General features: G+C 40.7%; 1 protein-coding gene across 1 annotated transcript; it reads right to left on the bottom strand.

Moving 5' to 3' along the window:
* Window positions 1–2,610: 2,610 nt before the first annotated feature.
* Window positions 2,611–4,929, bottom strand: LOC122064649 (L-ascorbate oxidase homolog). The gene is made up of 2 exons (XM_042628406.1): window positions 4,345–4,929; window positions 2,611–4,212 (listed from the first exon to the last, which is right to left on the bottom strand). The coding sequence occupies exons 1-2, from the start codon at window positions 4,599–4,601 to the stop codon at window positions 2,799–2,801; spliced, it is 1,671 nt and encodes a 556-aa protein (XP_042484340.1). The 5' UTR covers window positions 4,602–4,929; the 3' UTR covers window positions 2,611–2,798.
* Window positions 4,930–25,198: the final 20,269 nt, after the last annotated feature.

Here is a 25,198-nt window from a genome sequence, read left to right as displayed (position 1 = left end):
GGGGGTGTTGGGAAGGGCTTGCAGGGAAGTCATGACCAGCATCTCTGAAATTTGACTCTGGGGATGCCTGATTACTTGATAATAAAGTAATAAAGGAACCAGAACATTTTTATCTGCAGTCGAGGTTAAAGCAGAAAGTTATCTAAATAAACTGTTAGGCCAAAGGTTCCAGGGTGACTTCTGGTGTGCAACTTGTGGAGAGTTTAGATTGAAAGAGAAAGTGCTGGCTTGTACACTCCCTAATCTGTGAACAGTTTACAAGGAAGTAATGGGAATTGAGAGCCACAATATCTGTAAATGGAAAGAGCATGGTGGTTGAAGATGGTTTCCTGAAGATTCAATTGCCATATGTTCATGCGATGGAAGTGATTATTGGGCCACTGTTCCCAAAACGGGTTGCTGGCGAGCTGCCATTCAGTTCATGTATATTTGATATTTGTCTTTGGTTTTCTTATTTGATGTGATCTTTTGTTATAGTGAGACTAGTTTACGTGTTTGTTGGTACTTTTCCTTTATTTATCAGTAATTTCTTGCACTAAAAATATATATTACCCAAAGGTAATCTTAATAGGGGAAATAATTCTTCAAACGATTGTTTGCAATCTGAGAAAATAAGAGTTTTAGTGAGAATTTCATAGGAAAAATTGCGAAGGGTTATCGGCCTGTGATGTTGTACAAGTTTTTACTCATTCATTCTTAGGTATGAGTATTGTATTAGTTAAACTAATATCTTGTGAAATTTGTGGTAATTTAAAAGCCCTTGGCACAAAATCAATTATGTCTTACTATATCCCCAAAATTTGGATAAAACGATCCAAGGTTTGGAAATTTATATGGTTTTAGTGACAACTTAATTGCTTAATCTTCCTATAATGGTGGTGTTGTTAGAAGTGAATACCTTTCATCTTCATTTAATTTATCAATTTAAGGTTAATTTAGATTAAGATATGCCATCTCATGAGAAGCGGCTATGGTGGTTTCTAAAAGCCGACTTCCAATTCTGCACCGTAGGCCTACTGACCTACCACTGCAAGTGGTTGGATGGGGCTAGACGAATAGAGGAAGGGAATTTCAAACTTTATAATGGGGGAATAATTATGATCTTTGATTCTCTTCACTGTGGGTGGGAAAAAAACTTTCTTGACAGTCATGATTATCTTCTTCTTTCTAATAAAAGTACCGCAAAAGTCTCTAATTCAGTTTTGTGAACCAGTTTTAGACATTAATTTTTTTTTTTAAATCTCCAGTAATTATCTATATCCAATAATCTCTAGCCATTAAATATAGAGATTATTCTTTAGAAGCTAACAATATTAGACCCCTTCCAGCTCCAGTTTATGTAAGCAATCCTAACTGTCCCAATTTACATACCTTATTTTCCTCACCTTCTGGACCCACCAGAAGTTAATAGATTGCTTTGTTCCAGTGGAGTAGGAACAACTGCTATTACAAGGACCTCTCTACTCGCCGGCGATGGAAGTTTTTCCTCCCACTCTGCAATCCTACTGATAGTTCGGTACTTCACCCTTGGAAATTATCTCTCCTACAATCACCAAAATTTATAGGTAAGCTAAGATTATCTTGTTTCAACAAACCTCTAGTCCCCACAATCCTGGCAAAGTATCTTCTATGATTGGCAAGGGTAATAATTAATAGGGCAAGAGAACATTACCCGATAGTGCATATACATACTAGCATCCACAGCCAATGGAAAGGCATGCACGAGCATCTTCAGTGCAGAGCAACATGATCTTTTAGCACCTGATGTGTCTTGGTGTAAGCACACCATCAGATAGTGCTCTTTTCCCCTAATTATTATTGCTAAATGTTATGGAGGACTTAATAAGATTAATAGATTGACCCTACACTTCAAGATAGAACTTCATTTAAAGTCTGTCTTGAAGCCTTCAAGGAACTATGATCACCTTAATGAAGATCAAACAATAATAAGGAAAGAAAGAATGAGTGATCTGGGGACTCTACCTTCGTACTCGCCTAGGATGGAATGAGTGATCTGGGGACTCTACCTTTGTACTCGCCTAGGATGGACTCTGAACATTTCCATATCTTATAAAATAGTCAAGGATTTTCATTTGTTGCTAATGATTTTTTTTTTCTTCTTCTTGAAATGATATTTTACATGAATTTTTTTTTCCTTATAATAATTTCTCACTTTTTGATACTTTTATATATATATATATATAATTGGGTGGGGGGTTATTTTTTAGAGGAAAATGTTATTTCACGACTAAAATTTTCTTTTAAACGTTTTACATGGAAATGAAAGGAGGCTATACTTAAAAAAAAAATATATATATATATATATATATTTACCAACCCAAAAGAAGAGAATCCCAATTAGGTCATCATATGAGAATCACTCTTGTACAGTGCTTGATCCACACTTGGAACCCATTTAACTTCTCTTCTTACAATAGGCTGATAGATTGAGTGGATTCTAAATGTGAACCAAAGTGTACGAGAAGAACCTGATCCAAATTAAAGTGTATGAGAAGAACCTGATCCAAATTAAAAAGAGAAGAGCCTTAATCGGAAATGATATAGAATATAATTTGAATCACTGAAAATGTAAATAAATACAACAAGTACTTATATAATCTTCTTGGTATTAATAATGGAAACTATGTGTAAGGACTCTAAATCCCATTCCTTATTCTCGCTCACTCTGTTCTGTGCCGCTCTCTATCTCCCTCTCTCTCTCTCGGAAGGAATGTGTGTTCAAGAAGTTAGTATAGAACAAGAAATGAGTCCCACATACGTGGATAAAAGAAGAAGAATTAGGCGCCGGAGGAGTAAGGAGGGGGCTTGGGCATGTCCTTGACAATGCCGCAGAGCAAGGCGTTGTCGGGGAGGTTGTATTCATCCCTGAGGGAGCGGGCAGGGGAAAGAACACTGAAGTAGAGTTGTTGTCCGAGGTAGGACCTCTCCGCCATGGTAGACCTGAGGTTCCAGAGGCCTGCGTTGTCCAAGGTGAGCATGATCGCAGCCCAAGAGTAGGGATAGACTTGGATGGTATTTCTGCTAACAGCATCAAGCAAATTGTAGTTCTTCCTCTTCTCTGGGGTCCACTTCCCAGTCTCGACAGCTACGGCGAAAAAGGAGTAGCCATCCAAGTGCCACGTCTGGATACCCTTCTCGTGGTTCTCGAGGATGATCTCAATGTAGTTGCGGAAGGTGGTATTGACGATGCTAGGTGCGAGGGTGACCTTGGTCGGCTCATCCACAGTGGCAGGCTCATCCTTGACAAGGTTATATTCAAACACCTTATCCGCGACATTGTAGTACTCTGCGAGCTTGGGTGGGGTTGGTGGGTCAACGTGGGAGATGCCATTGATGGCGTAGCGGAGCTTGCCGTCGACCATGGCAACAGTGTTGGCAAGCTTGATGGTACGGGTGATGTTGATTCTACCGTAGTGGTAGGAGCCCTGTGGATTGGGACGGGCGGCACTAGCGGTGAGGTTCCAACGGAAGGAGCGGAACTGGTTTAGGGACCAGGCCCAACCAACTGGCGCCTTGGGGAGCTCAGGAGAGGCCGGGCCCTTGCTGTTGCTGTAGCGAATGAGGCCTGTAGCGTTGAGCATGTACTTGGTGAAGCGAGTGGAAGCCACCATCATGTAGTCTTTAGGCTCCTGGTCGGCCGTCACAAGCACTGAGTAACACTGCCCAACGTGCACGTCCAGAGACTCGTAAACGTTCTGTACTGTGTGGGAGCCTTCTAGCTCAACCAGCTTCATGGTGTGGCCTTGGATCCTGAAGTTGAGGGATGTCTTTAATCCAACGTTGCAGATCCTGTACTTGTAGGTCTTGTTGGGCTTCATGATGAAGAGGTGGGACATGTTTTCGGCCTTGTTCTTGCCATTGATGAGGACGCCATTGGGCTTGCCAATGGAACGACCACTGTCTAGCTCCTTCCTGAGGGCGGTGTGGCTCTTGGTGTACCAATCGTTGATCAAGATGGTGTAGTCATCCTCTGGATCAAGGTAAGGGACAGGGATAAGCAAACGACTGTTGACGCGAAGGCCTCCAAAGCCACCGGAGGCCCTATGCATGCCGGTGCTTGGGTAGTAGAAGTAGCTACCGATCTGGTCCTTCACCTGGAAGTGGTAAGTGAAATTGGTCCCCGGCAGGATGGGGCAGTTGGTGCCGGGCATTCCGTCTTGCCAAGAGTTCTTCCTATGTTGGACACCATTCCTGTGCGTTTAAAAAATTGATAACAATATTATTATTATTATTAAAGAAATTGATGGATTGATTTCCATCCATGTAGTCACTAAAAATCATCAATCACTGTATTGTAGTCATAATGCATGCATGCATGCATACCATGTAAAGAGTAATGGCTCATCCAGGTTATTGAAGACATTGACGACGATGTTGTTGTTGGATGTGGAGTTGATGTTGGGACCAGGGAACTGATCGTTTATCAAAATGACCTGTTGCGGTACGCCAAGAGGAGAGATGGTGCCGTAGGTCACGTTCCATGTGAAGAAGAAGTAGGGATCCTCGGCCTGAACTAGGCCCACTGCCCAGAGGCAGCACAACAACAATGCACCCTGCACCAACCTTGCTACCTGCACCATCTCCTTCCTCTTTCAATTTCCTCACTCTCTCTCTCAATGCTTGCTACCTGCCTTAGATTAATGGCCCACCACCCTTCTCTTTTGTTATATTAAAAAAGAAAAGAAAAGAAAAAAAGACCTAAAGAAAGGACTCAACGAGTGGCCATATTAATTTAGAAGAAAAGAAGAATGACAAAATTATTGCAAATTGCAAGGAGGAGAGATATTTCAATGTGATGAGCTCTGATTGCCGTCTCTCACTCACCTGGAGGATGCACCCTTAGTTTCCCTTTTATACTTTTTTTTTTATGAGACGGCTGTCCCATGACAATTGGGCATCCGAAAACTTCTCCACCCTCCATTCACTCCTTTCACTCGTTCCCCTTGCATTGCGCCCTTTCTTTCCTTCCAACTCTTCTAATCCACCTAAATACCGAACCGTGGTGGATGGCTGCAGCAGGTCTTGCCTTAAAAGACTTATGACACCGCGGCCGCACACTTCGGTCTCATGGAGTCCTCCCTTCGCTCTCTATTTCTGACATTCTCACATTTGACCGCTTCGCCTGACCATCCCAATTTGGCTGCTATCCACGTGGCAGGAACTGTCTTCTCTATCAATGTGTGGTAGTGGTTAGTGAAAAAAAAAGGTAGTTGGTGAAAAAAACGTGTGTATATATATATGTATATATATATATTTTAAATTTTTTTAAAGAATACAATGTTTAGTTTTTTTTTTTTTTTAATTTTATTTTATCCAGAAAGAAACTATTGTTATCCTTTCTCCGGTACCTGAAATAATTTTCCAGAATTACCATTTGAGTACCAAATTGTACACGTCTCATCCTCTTGAGGAGAAGTTCGATTTCAAACTCCGGTTCGAACAGGTAGGAGTAAGTCATGCTAATGTGCCTTAGATGACTCACATCTTTCGGTTAGGCGCTGATGAACATATTGAACTATCCATGTAGTTGAGAGTCCTAACAACCCATGCACAATGATGCAATTATCAGCCAAGTAGTTGCACCCTGCTGCAACCTGGGTAGTAACCAAATTTTTTTCATTATCAGGGGTGCACTCTGTCACTGAACTAATAACCCATTAGGTGGGCCTTTCACTGAGGACCCACTATGCCAAAAGCGAGATAAACCTCATTCCTCTGTTTCCTTTTTACTCCCCGTATCACCACATGAGAGGGACATGGGGACGTAAAAACGTCTCTTTTTCTCCTTCTTTCTTTCTTTTTCTCAACCGCACACCGCTTCCTCTGCCTGTCCTACAACTACATATTGGACGCATGATTAATATTCAATTATTTCCCTATCTTCCACGTTTATTCCCTTGATTGATATTCAATCATCTCCAACACACCCCACCCCCACCCCCACCCCCAATCTTCCACTATTCTTCCTTGCAATCATCTCCCAAATAATCATTGTACATGTGATTTCACTAACCACTGCCACATATGGGTAGTAGCCAAATTTTGTCCCCCATTTTGTGGAGCGCCAATATCAGCTCCTCATATTATATTAGTTGTTGGATTCCACGTGTTCTTAAAAAAACCGATTATTACCTTTGTCGTTATTCTTTTTATTCAACTTATTCAACTATTACTGCATGAACATTTCAAAATTGAAATGAAAAATATTTTTGTTTTATTTCTTCTTCATTTAGGGACGATTTCGATTTTCATGGTCTCATAACCAATCATTCATGATTAGTATTCTCTAAAAGGTAGTGTAATCCTATACCATTGCATGAGCCAAAGGGAGCACCAGTAGAAATAGGAGTGTCAATCCCAAGCCTACATCCAAATGCTGTCAGATATATTGATGTAGGAGCATTTTCAAATGGGCCAACAACCCAACCCAATAAGCCCACAAGCCTAAGCCAAATGATTGAAGTTAGAAATAAAAGTTGCAATCTAGAATTTTGGGGTAACTTCACAGTGACACCTATACCAACTTAGAAGGAACTAGAAGTCATGCCATATATGGATGGAAAGGTCTAAAAGTATATTTTCCATAAAACAAAAAAGATGATGCATCATTTGATATTTTCTAGAAGTTATGACCATTTTGATAAAGTGTGTCTGGGCTGACTATGGACACTTAGAATTTCAGAATTCATCTTTTTAATCCAACTTCCATTCAAATTCATTTCTAGAACTTCTTGGGCACTTCAACCATTATGTTTTTAAACTCTTCAAAATGGGGAAAATGCCTTTGAAGGTTCTCGAGGTCCTTTCCTATTAGATAGTTGTTTGTTTTCCCAATGTTTGTCTTTCTAATTAGTCTTAATTTCATTCTTGGAAATTACCTATGCTTGAAATGTTGTTACATCCTCATTTATATAAGCTTATACAAATAAATGGAATGGATGCGTAGAGTTTATTCATAAATAAAGTTTCCTTTTTATGTTTTCTCTAGCTTAAAGATATTTATTAATCACTAAAGCGTCAAGTAATTCAAAAGACTAGGTTTGTTGGCTGGGTCGAGGTGCCTAATTCCTTCTCCAGATCATAACCTGACCCATACTCAATCTCACAATCGAACAGGTCCAAATGTAGACAAATCTTTAAAGTGAATATAATGGGCCGTAGATCCTATTATGCTAGAATCAAACATTACAAGGTCACTAATTCGACTCTTGTATGAAATTAAAAACAAGCAAAACCAAGATAGGTATTTGAAGCTTTCTTTTGGTGTTTAAAAACAATCATTTGAAAACTAACATTGCCACATTTACCCAGCTCTAATAATCTTTTGATACTTTGCTTCTCGTTTTTTTTTTTTTTTTTTTTTTTTGCCACTGTACATAAACAGTCACAATGATACCAAAAAAAATATATATTAATGCGGAAAAATTTGACTGAACAATCTTCCCTACAGTTCCTGGTGCTTTGGCCGACCTACACAAAAGAGATGATAGGGGAGAGCCGGTCTGATCCGACGGGGGATTCTCCGATGCCTAAGTTAGACCTTTCCACAACAGATGCTCAAGAGAGCTTTAACAGTAAGAGAAGTGAGTAATTGATCCCCTATGATGGAGGCTTACCTTAGTATTTATAAGCTGCTAATGGAGGGTGAGTGGGAGACGATTGTGAAGAGTCATGTTTAGGCATGGAGTCCTCAAAGGAAGTGGCTCTGTGATTCTGAGAATATTCCTGGAATATTCCCCTCTTAGCTCGGGAAGGCCAACCGTGTGACGTCTATGATGACATGTAGTGGATAGAGTCTTGTCCTCCAGAATAGGGATTACGTTCCTTGAATATAGGGGTGGACGGAAACAAGTTTCTGGAAACCTTGTTGTTGACGTCGAGCCTAGGTGGCAGCACTGCCTGATGGAGGCCGAGGAGGCAGCACGGCCTGATGGAGACCGAGGTGCAGCACGGCCTGTCGGAGGCCGAGGTCTAGCACGGCCTGATGAAGGCCAAGGTGGAGCGCGATGTGATGGAGGCCGAGGTCATAGCGCGGCCTGATGGAGGCCGAGGAGCAGCACGGCCTGGCCGAGGTGGCAGCACGGCCTGATGGAGGTCGAGGTGATAGCACGGCCTGATGGAGGCCGAGGTAGCAGCTCAGTCCTGTTCAGGTTTGCGTACATGCTTCAGCCGTGCTGAGGAAAGTGACATATTTTGCCTCATCACTAGCCCCCCGCTCTAGCAGTTCGAATCGACCTGCTAGAGCATTTAATCTGATTCGAGATGCACTGCTTCACTTTCTCAGCTGAGGCTGCTCAACGATTCGAGGACGTGGCTGTTGCTTGTTCGAAGGCAAAGGAGGCAAAGCGCTTTCATGGGGGTCGAGAAGAAATGGCCCGAGGTGGCTGAACCCTTATCCCTACCAGAAGTGGTTGGATGACGTTAACATTTCTTCGTTTCAGGTCGGTTCAGACGATGTCATCTTGTTCCTTCAAAGTAAGATGCCCAGCTACAATCTGATGGACTATGAGCGACGCGTTCCAGTCCATGCTACTCTGGTGCAGCCCTACGGCTCGATTGATGTTGGTGAAGAGGTGATCTGACTCGAAGGATTTTCTTGTGCTGAGCTAGGCTCGGGGATCAGCCCCCCGAGATTAGCCTCATATATATAGATCCATATTTACGTAGATGTCTCCCTCGGTAGTGATGTATTTTGAGGGCTCGTGGATTAGGCCCCTGAGCTCGGTCTAGTTGTTGCCAAGCTGGAGCGCTGTCTTTGTGCCTCATTGGTTAAGGTCTTTGAGTCGCCAGACTAGGGTCTGGTCTTGTGGTGCCGAGCTTGAGCTCGATCTTAGATGCTGTTGAGCTGGGGCGTGGTCTTTGTGCCTCATTGGTTAAGGTCTTTGAGTCACCAGACTAGGGTTTGGTCTTGTGGTGCCGAGCTTGAGCTCGATCTTAGATGCTGTCGAGCTGGGGCGTGGTCTTTGTGCCTCATTTGTTAAGGTCTTTGAGTCGCTAGACTAGGGTCTGGTTTTGTGGTGCCGAGCTTGAGCTCGGTCTTAGATGCTGCCGAGCTGGGGCCCAATCTTTGTGCCTCATTGGTTAAGGTCTTTGAGTCGTCAGACTAGGGTCTGGTCTTGTGGTGTCGAGCTTGAGCTTGGTCTTAGATGTTGCCGTGCTGGGGCCTGATCTTTGTGCCTCATTGATAAAGGTCTTTGAGTTGCCAGACTAGGGTCTGGTCTTGTGGTGCCGACCTTGAGCTCGATCTTAGATGCTGCCGAGCTGGGGCCCGATCTTTGTGCCTCATTGGTAAAGGTCTTTGAGTCGCCAGACTAGGGTCTGGTCTTGTGGTGCCGAGCTTGAATTCGGTCTTAGATGCTGCCGAGATGGGGCCCGGTCTTTGTGCCTCATTGGTTAAGGTCTTTGAGTCGTCAGACTAGGGTCTGGTCTTGTGGTGCCAAGCTTGAGCTCGGTCTTAGATGCTGCTGTGCTGGGGCCCGGTCTTTGTGCCTCATTGGTTAAGGTATTTGAGTCGTCAGACTAGGGTATGGTCTTGTGGTGCCGAGCTTGAGCTCGATCTTAGATGCTGTCGAGCTGGGGCCCGATCTTTGTTCCTCATTGGTTAAGACCGGGCCCCAGCTCCATGTTGGCGTATTGATTGCACCGTCTCAACAGTTCGGGCATCGTTTTCGATAAGTCGAGGGCCAGGGACTGAACCAGATCAGGGTGTATTACCCCATTGCACAATGTGCTATACGCCACTCCTTTTGGTAGGTTTTTTACCTCCAATGTCGCCTTGGTGAATCGGGCAAGGAACTCCCTTATAGTCTCCCTCGCTCCCTGCCTCATGTTCATCACGTTTTGCGTAGTTTGCTTCTGCTTCATACTTGCTTGGAAACGTGTGAGGAACGCTCTTGTCAGTTCTTCATAGCTGCAGATGGATCGTGGCCGTAAGTTCAACATCCACACCAGCACAGCTCCTTTTAATGAGGCAGCGAAAGCTCGACAAAGAACGACGTCTGACCTTCCATGAACTGCCATGGCCGAGCTGTAGTACAACAGATGATCGTAGGGATCTGTGGTGCCGTCATATCCATTGAAGACAGGTATCATGAAATTTGAGGGCAGCTCGACGTCAATCAGTTCGTCGGAAAGTGCATTATGGGTTGGGGTTACAGTAATGTCGGCCTGGAGCGCCTACCTCTACATTCCCTCTATTCGCTCAGTGAGTCGCTAGATGCGACTCTCTAGGTCGTCTCCTCTCTCCTTGGCTCAGCCATCTGGGGATCAACTTGCCCCTTCTCCTCTTCTGGGGCTTCTTCCTCGGACTTGGTGACCTTGCCGTGGTGCACCTCTGGTCGGCCCGATGGGCGAGCTCTGACCCGTGTGGGGTCGATCTTACCGAGCTGGCATCTGGTAGTTTTCACGTTCTTCTCTGTGTGGACGAGCGCCTCTACTGAGTCTCTGAGGCGACAGTTGGCATCTTCCTACCCGGGGTGGGGATCTATGAGTATCATGTGTCTCTGGGCTCCGATGATGTTCAGAACAACGGGCTCTCCCGGTCTGGGCAGGGACGGGACCTCACCTGCGGCCCTCAGTAAAAGAGCGCGGTGGTACCGAATGGACAGTGCACGAAGTTCTGGCCGACCCCCTTCTTGCTGTTGATTGAGGGGTGACGCTGTTGTTAGGAGATTCGTCATTGGGACGTCTGCTCGGAATAGGCCTAGGAGGCTGAGCTGAACTAGTTACTGGCCCTGGAAGTGCCGAGCCGAACTGACATATGAAATCCCTCACTAGTGCGTTTGTAGCGAATACCTGAAACTGCAAGCTCTGCATCTGTTCTTCCATGTTCGGGGTGAGTTACCTGAGATGATGGGACATGGCGGGATAGCTGAGGGTTCTGCTCGCGCTGATCCCCCTCTCCTTGGGAAACTTGTGCATCGGGCCTGGTTTGCTGGGGTCCTTCTGGAGGGTTCTCTGCTGGGACGTTTTCTTGCTCTGCCATTGGTGGTGAATGGGAACGTCCAAGTGGTACTTCGCGAGTGGATCTTGCTCGCATTGTCGTTGAAGAAACGACCTTCTCACTCCTCAATTGCATTGGTCCAGGTGACTTTTTGTAACAATTTCCCACGGACGGCACCAATCTGATGCGAAAAAATTTGACCGGACGATCTTCCCTGCAGTTCTTGGTGCTTTGGCCGACCTGCATAGAAGAGATGACAGGGGAGAGCCGGGCTGACCCGACGGGGACTTTCCGATGCCTAAGTTAGACCTTTCCACAACAGATGCTCAGGAGAGCTTTAACAGTAAGAGAAGTGAGTAATCGATCCCCTATGATGGAGGCTTACCTTGGTATTTATAGGCTGCTGATGGAGGGTGAGTGGGAGACGATTGTGAAGAGTCCTGTTTGGGCGTGGAGTCCTCAAAGGGAGTGGCTCTGTGATTCTGGGAATATTCTCCCCTCTTAACTCGGAAAGGCCAACCGTGTGACGTCTATGATGACGTGTAGTGGATAGAGTCCTGTCCTCCGGAAAAGGGATTACGTTCCTTGAATATAGGGGTGGACGGAAACACGTTTCTGGAAACCTTGTTGTTGACGTCGAGCCGAGGTGACAGCACTGCCTGATGGAGGCCGAGGAGGCAGCACGGCCTGATGGAGACCGAGGTGCAGCACGACCTGTCGGAGGCCGAGGTCTAGCACGGCCTGATGAAGGCCGAGGTGGAGCGCGGCGTGATGAAGGCCAAGGTCATAGCACGGACTGATGGAGGCCGAGGTGGAGCGCGGTCTGATGGAGGCCGAGGTGACGGTCTGATGGAGGCCGAGGTGATAGCCGCGGCCTGACGGAGGCCGAGGAGCAACACGGCTTGATGGAGGCCGAGGTGACAGCACGGCCTGATGGAGGCCGAGGTAGCAGCTCAGTCATGTTCAGGTTTACGTACATGCTTCAACCGTGCTAAGGAAAGTGACATATTTTGCCTCATCATGTATATATTTAAGCAATCACAGGCATGCGTACTGCATCGAAGCATTATATTCCTCGACTTTGATGACATAACGCTAAAATAATCAAAAGAATGAGGTATTCAATTTTAAAAAAAACCTTCGAAATTCTAATTCAATTTCAATTGACATGATCTAGTTGTTGGAGCCAGCTATTCCAAGTTAGAAAAAATAGTTAAAGGAAATCTAATTCCCACTCGAACTGGTGCCTGTTGTGTACATCTGGTTGACACTGTGAAGCAAGGTTAGGATCGTACAATAACTCTCTCTCTCTCTATATATATACACACCGTACCATTATTTTATCATATGCAAGAATGACATCAATAAGGCCCTGTTTATTTAGAGGGATGCCATTTTAAGGGGTGGAATAATTCGTACGGCCATTTAGTAATCCGGGGTGGATTTTGAATCGACAACATCAAATATTGAGCTTTCCATGACGGCCGACGTGGCTGATGATTTCTCCCACGCGACCTACCCCCCCCCCCCCCCCCTTTCCCCCTTGCACAGTCCTGCCGATTCGATAGGACTTTACTAAAATTCCAATGAAAGTTCGTTGAGGACGATGACTGACATTTTCTGGGTCGTGAGAAGAGAAGATGGGAGAGTCCCTGCAACTCATCTTCTCCCATCTTAATTTGAGAAGGGAAGAGGAAATTTGGAGGAGTTGAAAGGGGTTTCAGAATTAGAGAGAGAATAGGGTTTCTGACCTAGAAAGGGGTTTCAGAAATTGAGAAGAAGAACAAGGAAGAAGAAGAAGAGCAATGAAAAACCGACCTTTTTCATCTGAAAAAAGGCACTACTCGTCCCTGCAACATCTGGGTTTTCTATATTGGCTTTTTCTCAGCCATAGAAGAGGGAACAATAGAGAAGAGGAAGACGAAATTAAAAGGAGAAAGGCACCGATGTCCCTGCAACATCTGGGTTTTTGGCTGTTGGCTTTTTCTCAGGCATGGAAGAGGGAACAACGGAGAAGACAAGATTTCAGCGCCACTGTTGCTACACCACCGACTTCAGATGTGGAGACAGAGAAGAGGCAGCTTAGGGAGTGGAGGACGCTTAAGGCCATGGATACCCACTCTCTCTCCGCCTCCTTCTCTGCTTATTCTCTCTCATTCAACCAAACAATACATGAGGCAAAAGTGTTTCCTCCAACTCTACTTTGCTGTTCTTCATCCTAGCGACATGTGAATCCTTGCCTGACAACTATCCCACCCCAAAACTCCTCTAAACAAACGGGGCTAAGAGTTAAATTTCAGAAAATACCTAAATCATATGGCCCTCTTTATATTAGATCTTCACTAATTATTTTGCATCCTCTAGAATTCATACATCATTAATGGAACTCTTCTTTTCAATGAACCTTCTTACCTTCATTTATGATTTTGATTTGAAACTTAACAACAAAGCAAAGGGGATGGCGGGCCTCGGTACAAATAAAATTGGGTAAACATCACTCCCCTCCCCTGAATCAAGGTGAAATATCAATTTATCGATCACCTTTTTTGAATTCACCCTCCTTCCCTACAAGGAAAAAGATGCTATTTAACGGACTCAATCGATTAGATTTGACTGTTGAGTCACGTTAAATTTTTATAATCCCTAAAATACCCCTTTTCCCTTTCTCTTGTCCGAAACCATAGGAACCCTAACTGCCGGCATCACCACCCCTCCTTAGTCCTCATAAGCGAAATTTCTTTGATTCTGCATAAGTTTACTCTCATTAGAAGTTTTGATTTGGAGATTTACAGTGAAGGGCTCTCAGTTATTATATTGAGAATGGCAGCAGAACTTGTAGGGATTTGAATGAGTGAGCTTTCAAAGCTTGGAGAAAAGGTACAATCTCGACTACCCTAGAAGCTCTCACGTTGGAAGAAGATGACGAACACGTGAGGGAACCTTCTTCCCCACTCAAATTGGAGCCTAACAGCAGCCAAGCTGTTCATGTGTGAAGACACAACGCCAGTAATCCATCTCAGAAGCTACCATTTTTATGATTATGGATCTCTTTTCGCCTTGTTAACTCTTCTGGTTTTTTGAATTGGGAGTGTATCTGCGTTCTCTGTTTCTAGTATTATGTATATATATCACCTCAGCTGTTTCTTTTAGCTTTGGATTGATGATAAACTTTCACTCTGTAACACAAAAGACTGATTACAGATAACCCATCAGCGTTTTTTGTTGTAATTAAATAAAATATTAATCCAGATGTTAATCACTGCTTGCACTAGTCAATTGTAAGGAATACCCAGATTTAAAAAAATTATTGGCTTTGGTTTTGGGTTGGAGATGTTCATTCGTGATCGTTGAACCCAGAGAGAGAATGCGTGTGAACACCCTCTAAGTTGTGTTGATCTTGATTTTATATGGAATTCAAAGGGACATTAATTGGAACTGTAGTTGCAGGTTGCTATTAAAGGAGCAACTGAAGCATTTCTTCCCAAACTAAGGCTCACCACTCTGGTTCAAAGATAGAGAAAACCAGTTAACTTGCTTATTACAGCATTTTTTTGAAAGTTCTGTTATTCGACCTTATTCAATCCAGTTCATTCAATTTGATTGTTGATGGGTCCTTGCCTCTGGTTTTCAAATACTTGAATACAAAAATTTAATGGAGTTTGTAATTCCAAAAGCTACACTGAGGGGTGGTGATGCCGGTAGTTAGGGCTCCTTAAGGGTATGCACAATTTTTCAGAGAACAGGAGAAAGGGAGAAAGAGGGAAAAGGGATATTTTAGGGATTATAAAAAAATTTAACTTGATTTAACAGTCAAATTTAACGGTTGAGGCTGTTAGATAGCATCTTTTTCTTGTAGGCGAGGGGAGTGATATTTTCAGAAAGGTAGTGGGTCAAGTTGATATTTCGCCTTAGTTCAGAGGAAGTGAGTGATGTTTACCCAATAAAATTTAGGTCATGCATGACTTTCATACGTTTTTTTATGAGAATAAAAATTAAAAATAAAATTAGCTACACACCGACTAGTACTGGTCGACAAATATTTTCTCCTCTACTTCTTATTGCCAATTTATGAGCTACAGAGACCCTATTCTAACTAGTTTGATATTATTAACATAACAAAAATATTTTATCAAACATAATGCATCTAAGAGAAGATTAAACATTTCTCATGGCCACCCTTCGTTATTCCTTTCTTCTATCCATCGAGGCACCTGCTTGCAATCCATCCAAACCGTAATTTCTGTGCATCCTAACTCCAGTCTCCAGTCTCCAGTCTCCATTCAAATTCCTCAATAGAATTCCCGGGACCTCTGACTCTTGGATTATGTACAAGATCATGATCAAAATATACTAGAGTAAACTTTGAATTGGATACAAGAATTGATGCCCAGCCAGAGTTGACTGAAAATGGATCAAAACTACCATGACAAATAATAACACAATCAATCCCATGCAACAGTCCATGGTAATCGTCAAGGCGGGTAGAGAACACACCAATACTAGAATGATCAGAGGGAGGATCGGGTTTAATGTGAGAGTCATGAGTCCATTGCTGAAATGAACTCATAAGTCGACAGGCGTTAGTTTTCATTTTTTGACACAATTAAGGTTTCATTCCCCTAGACATCCCACATAAAGTGAAAAAAGAAATAGCAGTCACAGGTTAGATCCATTTCTTATTAAGATTTGAGAGCAAACAGTAACAAATTAGATCCATTTTTTTATCAATATTTGAGAGATATCCATGGGTTATCAAGTAGGAATGCGACCTAGTCTAAACTTGTGTTCATCCTCAATCATAAAGGACCCGCTGCAAAGAATCTCTTAGAAAAGTCACACGAAATAAAATTATGCCAAATACTTTCAATATTATTGCTATTATTATTATTATTATTAATATTATTATTATTATTATTAGCAACCCAAGCCCCAAGGGATTGATAAAGAGAAAATTCATAAGCCTAGCATTAGAACTAACCACACCTACCAAAAATTTTCACAAAACATTCGAAATTTGGGATGTATACTCAGATGCCAAATAATATTACAAACGTTCAATTCATTGGCCTACTTATACCACCTTCTCTGCAACATCTTCTAACAAGCTATTTAGAAACAATCTTAGTACTAAAACAATGTACATGTTTTACTAACCATGCATCGGTAGTAGCAATAGAATTACACGATAGATTTGTTGGGGATATTAATGTGAATGATCATCTCCTCATAGATCTTAGAATACACAAACATGCAGATTGACCATATCTATGATAATCAATGGAACATCCTCATTATATAAACCATAAATGTGAGTAGAGGAGTACCTGTGTGTAGGTTGAGAAGCCCTATGAGTATTAATCACGACCTTTGTCCCACATGCTTGAAGATTGGTCCCATGAAGATAACTATGAAGAACTACACAATGGAAGTCCATCCACTAAGATCTTTTGTAGTATTTCACCCTTGGAATTCTCTCACATAAGTACTACTCCTATGAAGGGAGTCTGTGCATTCATAATCATGAAAGTTTTAAAGAGACGGTAGCAATAACCATTAGCTTCTATTTACAATAGAATTCCTAAAATCAAATTCCACTCTCACAATAGATTTGTTAGGAGTTTTCTAATGGATCAATCGGTATCAATTAAGCCCACACAAAAGTCTTAACAAGCTCCCATTTGGAGTACACTGATACTGATGTCTTTCTATAAGCATTTGGCCAAAATTTCAAGACTAAACACCATTCAAACAAACTTTGATCCAATCAACAATCTCTAATGTTAAATAATAGTAAAAAATACACTCATCATACTATATATAACTATCTAATGTTAAAAATAATAAAAAATCATTAATTCAAAATCTTTTGGAAAACATATATAAGGAATTGATATTATAATTGTGATCACATGAAATATCCCTTTCCTTATAGGTCCATTTCCTGATCTAAAGATCAGTCTTCCTTGAAAACCTCATAGGTAGACCTAAGGGTGTTAATCGGTTTGGTTTTGGTTTAAACGGTTCGATTTGATTCGGTTTACATATATTTTGGCTGAAACCATAACCGCACCATTTACTAAATAATTACACTTTCTGAAACTGCAACCATTTAGTAAACGGTTTCGGTTTTCATGGTTTTTAAACGGTTTTAATTTCACGATTTTAAACGGTTTTGATTTTGGTTTATTCCATTCGGTTTCTAAACGGTTAGCAATCAGTTTGCTAATTTATTCACATGTTTACTAAAATTTGCTTTCGATGATAAACGATTCAATCTTGAGAATGTGAAATACAAACCATTATGTTTTGTTAAAACAATCAAACAACTAAGCAAAAGAAAATATTTTGATAGAAAATAGTCTCTAACGCATCTAACAAGTCAATAAGTAATGCTTACAGCAGGGATTTTCTTCTTCCCCCTCCCAAATAATGTGTTATAATATTAGAAAATATATATTTAATATGCCATGGTATAAGTAAAAATTGTATTTTTATCAGTATACATTCCACTTAGTGCGTTGGATTAATTCAATCGGCATTCCAAACAATAAGCAAGCTACCTCTAGAATTACTTGCAGGCTTGCAACACACAATCTTTAAATCAAATGAGATACTAATGATATTTTGCAACCACATTATTTAATTTTTAAATGGGTTAATCGGATTGGTTTTGACAGTTTAAATGGTTCAATTTTCACGGTTTCAATTCGGTTTGAAACCACAGGTTAAACGGCTCGGTTCGATTTCAATCCATTTAGCTAAAAACTTGAAACCATAACCAAAACATTTACTAAATAGTTTTGCGATTTCGGTGTAAACGGCTCGGTTTGATTTTGGTAAACAGTTTCGGTTTCAAATTCACATCCTTAGGTAGACCTTTGATATAATCAATACCTAGGTAAATTACCATTTTTTTGAATTAATATCTTACTTTGGCATACTGTCTATGGTTAACCACTACTTCCATAGATTTAGGCTAAGTACTATCATAAATCACAAACTTTGACAAATTTCCCGTGGTAAATCTCCACTTTCTTAGGTTTAGGCTAAATACTGCCATAAATCAGATACTTCTAACTTTGGATAAATACCATCATTTATCATTATTTTTGGCTAAATACCGTCCTCTACCATTAACTTGGATAAATATGCCTATTACCATGAACTTTTGGTTGAATACCGCCCATTACCGTGAACTTTGACTAATTATTACGGTCAATTACCTTGACTTACTGCCAATTAATTCGGCTACGAATGGCCAATAAACAATGGCAAGCACTGCACTTAAACTTTAGCTTTTACTGCCTTTAAACTTTGGCTTTTACCGCCTTTAAACTTTAACTATTGCAACCATGATATTTTTGATTAAATGAGATTGCAAAGCTCCCATTTACCAAGCATATAAAAAATCTCAATAACATCAATGTAAAAAAAAAATGTCTCTTGAGTACTCTCATTAGTTGTATCCATAAACTTTGATGATATCACCTTAGGGTAAATGTCTTCTTTATCTTGGAAAGTACACAATTGAACTAAATGTATTACTTTGATGGTTCCATCCATTCCTATCATGTTTTCCTCATTGGAGATGTATATATATATATATATATATACAGAGGTATACACTTTAATGTGTTTCTTACACATCCAAGGACAACACAAATAAATAAAGCATAAAATTGTACATAAACAATTCAAAGAACAAAATTTAGGGTAAAAAATTATTCCAAAATAACTCTAAAATCATTATAGAATTTAATAGGGCAACAAAATTGTTCATATTTTCCTTCAACTGTGCTTTGATTAGCAAGAACAACCGGTTTGGATTCCCTGAAAGCTAAAACCAAATCAAGTAACCCTATACAAATCTCAGGTATAACACGAACACACAAAATAATAGGGCTATAAACTATATAAGAATCACAATCGTAACTACATTCCTATCTTTTGGATTAAGAATGCACTGGTCCTCTTACAAGTTCAAACTTATTGTGAAAATACGAATAATTTTGTCACCTTTAGGCTTAGAAGCCTATATATTTCTGTCATTTTCATATATGTGTTTTCTTTAACTTGGGTGACATCACCTTTGAGCAAATGTCACTAACTTTATCATGCTTGGAAAAACTATAAAAAATAGAATGTGCCACTTTTGTGAATTCCACCTAACCCTTTCAGAGCTTCTTAGAAATGTATTGCGCAGCATAGCATGTGCGAAAGCTCACAACCAGTTTAATTCTAACATATCTATTCATCTTAGTGTGTTTCAAGCATGGTATGCAAGCATAGAATGATATGAATATGAATTTCCTACACATTTCAGTCAAATAATTTTTCAATATCTTGGTAATGGTAAACCAATACAAAAACTTAAAATAGTTCTATAACATCTAAAAATGGGTTCCAAAATAGTCATTTTGCATTAAAAGCAACCCAATACACTGAATTTATCCTCCACTAGCAACATCCTCCCACTAGCAACCTAGTATATTAAATTTATCCTTCCTCTAGTCAACCACATAAAACAACTTATGTGATACGCTACTTTCTAAACCCAGTCTAATTACTTGATAGGTTCGGTTTGGTCTTGCAGGACCTAAACCAGAGCGAGCCGAGTTGGGTACCTTATGAAACATGATGACAATGATGACTCTAAATTCATGTTGGCCAGACGAGTTGGAGTCGGTTCCTAACAAAGTCTGTGTGCCCATGCCATGAACTTGCACGTATCACTGGGCCATATACGCACAATAAAGGTACATATATGTAATTTATGTCAAGTGCGTGTTAATCAATTATCGAGGGTAAAATACATGTCGAGGCTGAGCCCCATCAAAATCCTAATAATTCGACTAAGTTTTGGCCGATTGGTGGGTGGTCATGGGTGAGTCGGACCCACCAATGTGACATACCAATCTGGTTTTTTGATATTTTAACCTAGGTATAAATAACATTTATTACTTTCCTTTTCCCTCATTTATTATCTTACACGGGGGGTGAGGAAAGTAAAGAAGAGAGAGAAAAGAAAGAGAGAAAGGAAGAAAGAAAAGGGAAGAAGAAGGAAGAAAAAGGGGAAGAAGATGCTTGTTGTGCATTGTTGGGTTTAGATCTTTTGAATCTGACATCGAAAAATTGATCCTCACCTTGGGCTCTACGATTTGAAGTGCGTAAAGGCTATATTTCTTAAAGCCTCATGAAACCCTAAGTGAAATCCTATGATTTGGATAGGAATCCTTTAGATCTTGTTAATCCCTCTTGAGAATGTGAATCTAAGGTTTAATAAATGACCTACATATTGTTTATGAAGGTTTTAGAGGAAGAAATTGCAAGATTTAAGAAACATTTGTTGATCTCTTGAGCTAGAGAGAAGATTTAAGGTTTTTGAGGTGTTCTTGAGCAAAGAGGTAAAACCCAAGCTTGAAACTTTGAATCGATCCTAGATCTATGTTGGAATCATGATATAGAACCTTGGATTTGTAAAAAATACGATCGAATCGACTCGTGGTGGTTTTCCCAAGGTGGGATCGAGAATGAGAGTGAACAAAAAAATCTCGGTTCTGAGGGGTGGGTGCCTGGAAATGGTCAGACCCACCAATCCAGAGCCTGTCTGTCCAAGATGGGTTGCTGGCTCGACGGGTGGGCACCTGGCCTGTCGCTCTTGGCCTATCGCTCCTAGGCCGAGCAGTGAGTTAGGACCGGTGGGCACCTGGTCCATCGCTCCTGGCCCGTCGATCCTTATAGGGTCCCTGAGTCGAGCGATAGGCAAGGATTGATGGGTACCTCGCCTGTCAGTTGACATACCAATCCAACTCTTAGGGCTCCGATTGGCCGCAAATATGTCAGGCAACCTCTTATGGTGATTTTAAATGTGTGGAAATCACCGTACTCTGTTGGTAGTAAACCTAAAGTGGAGATATACTAAACTCAACCTCTTTTATGATAGGTTTCACTAGAAACTCGTGTCATCGCACGTCGGATCTTCCTCGTATCAAGGGTGATCATTGTACACAATTAGGTAAGTGGAAAGAGGACATTGACTTTATTTTTGGAGTGTTTTTGAATTATTCTATTATTTTTGTAGACTAGCCATGTCATTATTTTATTAGTGTATGTAAACTAGTCATTCACGAATGTCATTTGAATGCATTGATGTGTGCATTATGAAATTCGTTTATGACTTGATATGCTAATATCTTTAATTGTTAAATGCTTATTCTTGCTTTGAGTTATAACATGGATGACTTTAAATTATTGACTATGATGCATTGCTAGACTAGATATCGTAGTCGGCTTGAAAATGAATGCATTGGTGGCTCGTGGAATAGGACGTGGTGGTACTATGCAGTCGTACTATCTCATATAGAAGTATGCGATTAGGAATGACATATCCTTGTGCTACGGCCCTTTCTAACAGGGGTTTAGGTGTTGGGTATATCACTGAGGGGAAGCCTGAGGTTGTGTACCAACGGTGGCAGTTAGAAGTACGCCCAGTCAATCACTAGGACGGTCGACAACTTTGGTGATATAACAAGAGGGCCAATCGCACTGCTTTTAATTTAATGCAGGGCAAGATCCATTTTACTTTGATGCAGGGTAAGGCCCATTTTACTTTAATGCAGGTTAAGGCCCATTTTACTTTTCTCGTTCCCACGGCTAGCCTTTTTCAGGGCGTATCGTAGAATGGGGTTCGCAGCTCGTACCTAGGGCATACGCGCACTATGATTGCGACTAGCACATGACCTATGGCTTAAATGTGATGTTTAGGTGGTTTAAGCTAATAAAAATAACCTTGCATACATATAGGTGCATTAGTATTGCGAATGATTGCTTGGTCTTTCTTTTCACTTACGGGACTAGTGAGCTCATCCCATGTTTACACCACTTTTAGATGATCTTGCAGGTTATCCGGTTGAAGAGCTAGAGTCAGGACCCACTGTAGAGTTTCTAGCTGAGGACTGGTGGGTCCCTGAAGATCTTGGATGCGGGGCTAAGTGCCCGTCCGAGAGTTGTGTTACGGGACCGTAACACTGATACCAACCCAGGGTTCTTTTGATTATTTTGTGATGTTACCCCTTTTGTACTCTGAATGTTTAAATTGTGTTTCTTGTGTATATATCACGCCTATGGCCCCACATGTAAATGTATTATGTAATACAATTTGGGTATCAAAAGTATTGGGGTATTTACAGGTATGTACATGTAAAACTTCCACTAAATTACAGAATTTACTTTATTTAGTGTGTGTGTGTGTATGTTGTGCTGTGGTTATTATATCAAATAATCCTGACAGGTTTTGGGTTAACATGAGTTAACTCGGTCACCGGTCCGATTCTGTGTGAACGGGGTGTGACAATTTAAGGTCCATAGCTCTATCCTCCCATTTGATTCGACCAGTCATAAATCAATCCATTTATTAGAAAACAAATTAGTTTATATGTGAAATATGCCAAAAATTGTTCACATAGGACCAAAACCAAAAAAAAAACACACACACACACACGTTTTTATCAATTAATGTTCATAAACAGGTTTTCAAAATCAATGGCAGTGTTTGATAATCCGACATTAAATTGATCAAAACCGATACTAATCCAACCCAACCAATCCCAATTGATCAAATCGTGTTACAAAAATAACACATGAAATAAACCTATAATTTATGGTTATAGTCATGTAACAATCATCCACCCTATTGCCATTGATCAATTGTCCATTATCTTTTAGGTCAAAACTCTTTGCTTTAAAAGCATAATACTAAACTTTTGATTTGGTTTTCCTAGTACAAAAATCTAGGTCATTGAGGCACATGTAGACCTCCATATCCTCAAGCCACTTTTAAAGACATATATATAGTTTAATGGTTATTCAACATAAATAAATATAATCGATTCAACAGACAACTTAGGCATGTATACATTTTGAGCATGTAATATCAATGAAATCAAAAGGAATATTACATCACTAACCATTAAACATAACCAGAGTGTCAATCGCAACTACATTCCTAACATTTGGGCCTGGAATGCACTAGTCCATTAAGAAACTGCAATGACTCCAAGAGCTCTTCAACTTTCAAAGTTAAGGTTGCTTAACTTCTAGGTTAAGGTTTGCCTATAGTACGCTGGCATTTATGCTTATCTTTGATAATGTCGCCTTTGGGCGAACATTACCTAATTTTCTGCCAACCATTTTCTTTGTCTTTGAAAAAAAAAATAAAACCTTTGAGTTGCAAACCTATTGTAGTAACCTTGGATTTTATCACTTTGGCGGGTTCTATCCATTCCAATGTAATAGCTTGAAATCATACTTGACAGCTTAAATTTTTGGATTAGATTCATTACACAGTATACAAGCACAGTCAATCAAAACAGTTACAAATAATTAGGGTCTTAAAGCAGACCTCAGCTACAATTTAATACTAGTATGCAAGTCATGATACACTAAGGTTTTGTTCAAATTCACTGATTTAACAATGGTTTAACAGAATAGGTCAAAAGTGTCCACATATGCAAAATCTCTCCAAATCAGGTCTCTATGATCACCAAACATAGTCATATTGTATATCAAATTAAAGAGTATAGTAAAAAAATCCATTGCAAAAAACCGCATCCAAAAATAGTTTTTCTTTTTTTAACCAAATCAAATTGGACTGGACCAAATCAGGTTGACCAATCCAAATTGAATGAACCAAATTGGTTCAGTAGAGTGTGTCATGGGTTGACCTAAATGGGTCAAAAGTCAATAGTCAAAAGTCAGTAGTCAAAACTTTGTCTGAATTGGTCACCCCTTTGCCTAGATTAGTCAACAGGACTAGGTCAATGGGTCAACCCGATCAAACCAACGCAATAGCTAATCAACCGAGTCAGGTCAAATCCAACTCGAGAACCCTAACCGAGTTGACCCAACGATGACCCGTCACACTAAGTCAAGAGAGTGATATCACTCTCTGGACTCTAACAGAGAGAGAGGGAGTGTCTAAATAATCCATGGTGGTCCACCTATCGTCGCAACCGTGGCGTGGAACCCTAAACTTCTATGTACAAATATTTTTGTTTTAACGGTAGAAAATTCCAAAACGGTCGTTTTCCAACAGAACCCCTCCCAAAAAAATTGATTTTTTAGTTTCTACGGGTTCTAAGTTCCAGAAGGGTGGCTTTAGTACCACTTGTTGGGGATATTAATACGAATGATCATCCCCTCACGGATCTTAGAACACACAAACATGTAGATTGATCATATCTATGATAATGAATGGGACACCCGCATTACATAAATCATAAATATGAGTAGAGGAGTATCTATGTGTAGGTTGAGAAGCGCCATGAGTATTAATCACGAACATCTGTCCCACGTGCTTGAAGATTGGTCCCATGAAGATGACAATGAAGAACTACACAATGAAGATCCATTCGCTAAAATCTTCAGTAGCATTTTACCCTTGGAATTTTCTCACATAAGCACTACTCCTGTGAGGGGACTCTGTGCTTCCAAACCTTGAAGGTGTTAAAAGTGACGGCTATAGGGACCATTAACTTCTATTTATAATAGAATCCCTAAAGCCTTATTTCACTCCCACAATAGATTGGGTTAGGAGTTTCCTAATCAGAGTGGGGTTACAACTGTTTGGACCTAATGGATCAATCAGTGTCAATTAAGCCCACATAAAAGTCTAGATTGACCTTCAATTGGAAACAAAGAATAAATAAGATTCACATTCCACCTACCATTAGCAACATACGAACTTACCATAGAATGCATAGGATTAACAGGATTAGACTGGGATTCTCCAGTTCCTAAGAAAACGAATTCATGGATCAATCCATATAGAATTAGATGAACCAATACCTACCTGCCTACAAACCAATTATTGAAATAAAGGAGGCATTTTAGAAATACTATTCTAGATAGGTGATACCTTTCCAGATAAAGTGGAAGGGTGGATCAGACTCTGATGTAGGAAATATTTTCCATTTTAGAAGTTGAATCCAAAGAAGCTCAGGCTAAGCAAGCATTTTCCATCCAAACTTGAGGAGATGAGTTTTTTTTGTGATCGGCCACAGGTTTGAACCCCAGAACCTCATACATCTTAGGTACCCAAAAAAAAAAAAAAATTGCACTTAAAAGAGTCAAGCTTAGAAGAGTAAAAAGCAAAACATCCAACAAGTTGGTGTTAAATTTAACACAACGGCAGTCCTCCCAATTTGAGAAAGAATTTTTTTTTTTCAACCTCCAAGG

The sequence above is a fragment of the Macadamia integrifolia genome, unplaced genomic scaffold (assembly GCF_013358625.1).
Source record: "Macadamia integrifolia cultivar HAES 741 unplaced genomic scaffold, SCU_Mint_v3 scaffold1700, whole genome shotgun sequence".
In the NCBI taxonomy this organism is placed as follows: Eukaryota; Viridiplantae; Streptophyta; class Magnoliopsida; order Proteales; family Proteaceae; genus Macadamia; species Macadamia integrifolia.
This window is presented reverse-complemented; position numbering and strand designations above follow the sequence as displayed.

Coding starts and splice junctions, on each gene's coding strand:
- LOC122064649 (XM_042628406.1), bottom strand. CDS start 4,601: ATGGTGCAGGTAGCAAGGTTGGTGCAGGGTGCATTGTTGTTGTGCTGC. Junction 4,213..4,344: donor GAGCCATTACTCTTTACATG/GTATGCATGCAT, acceptor TTAAACGCACAG/GAATGGTGTCCAACATAGGA.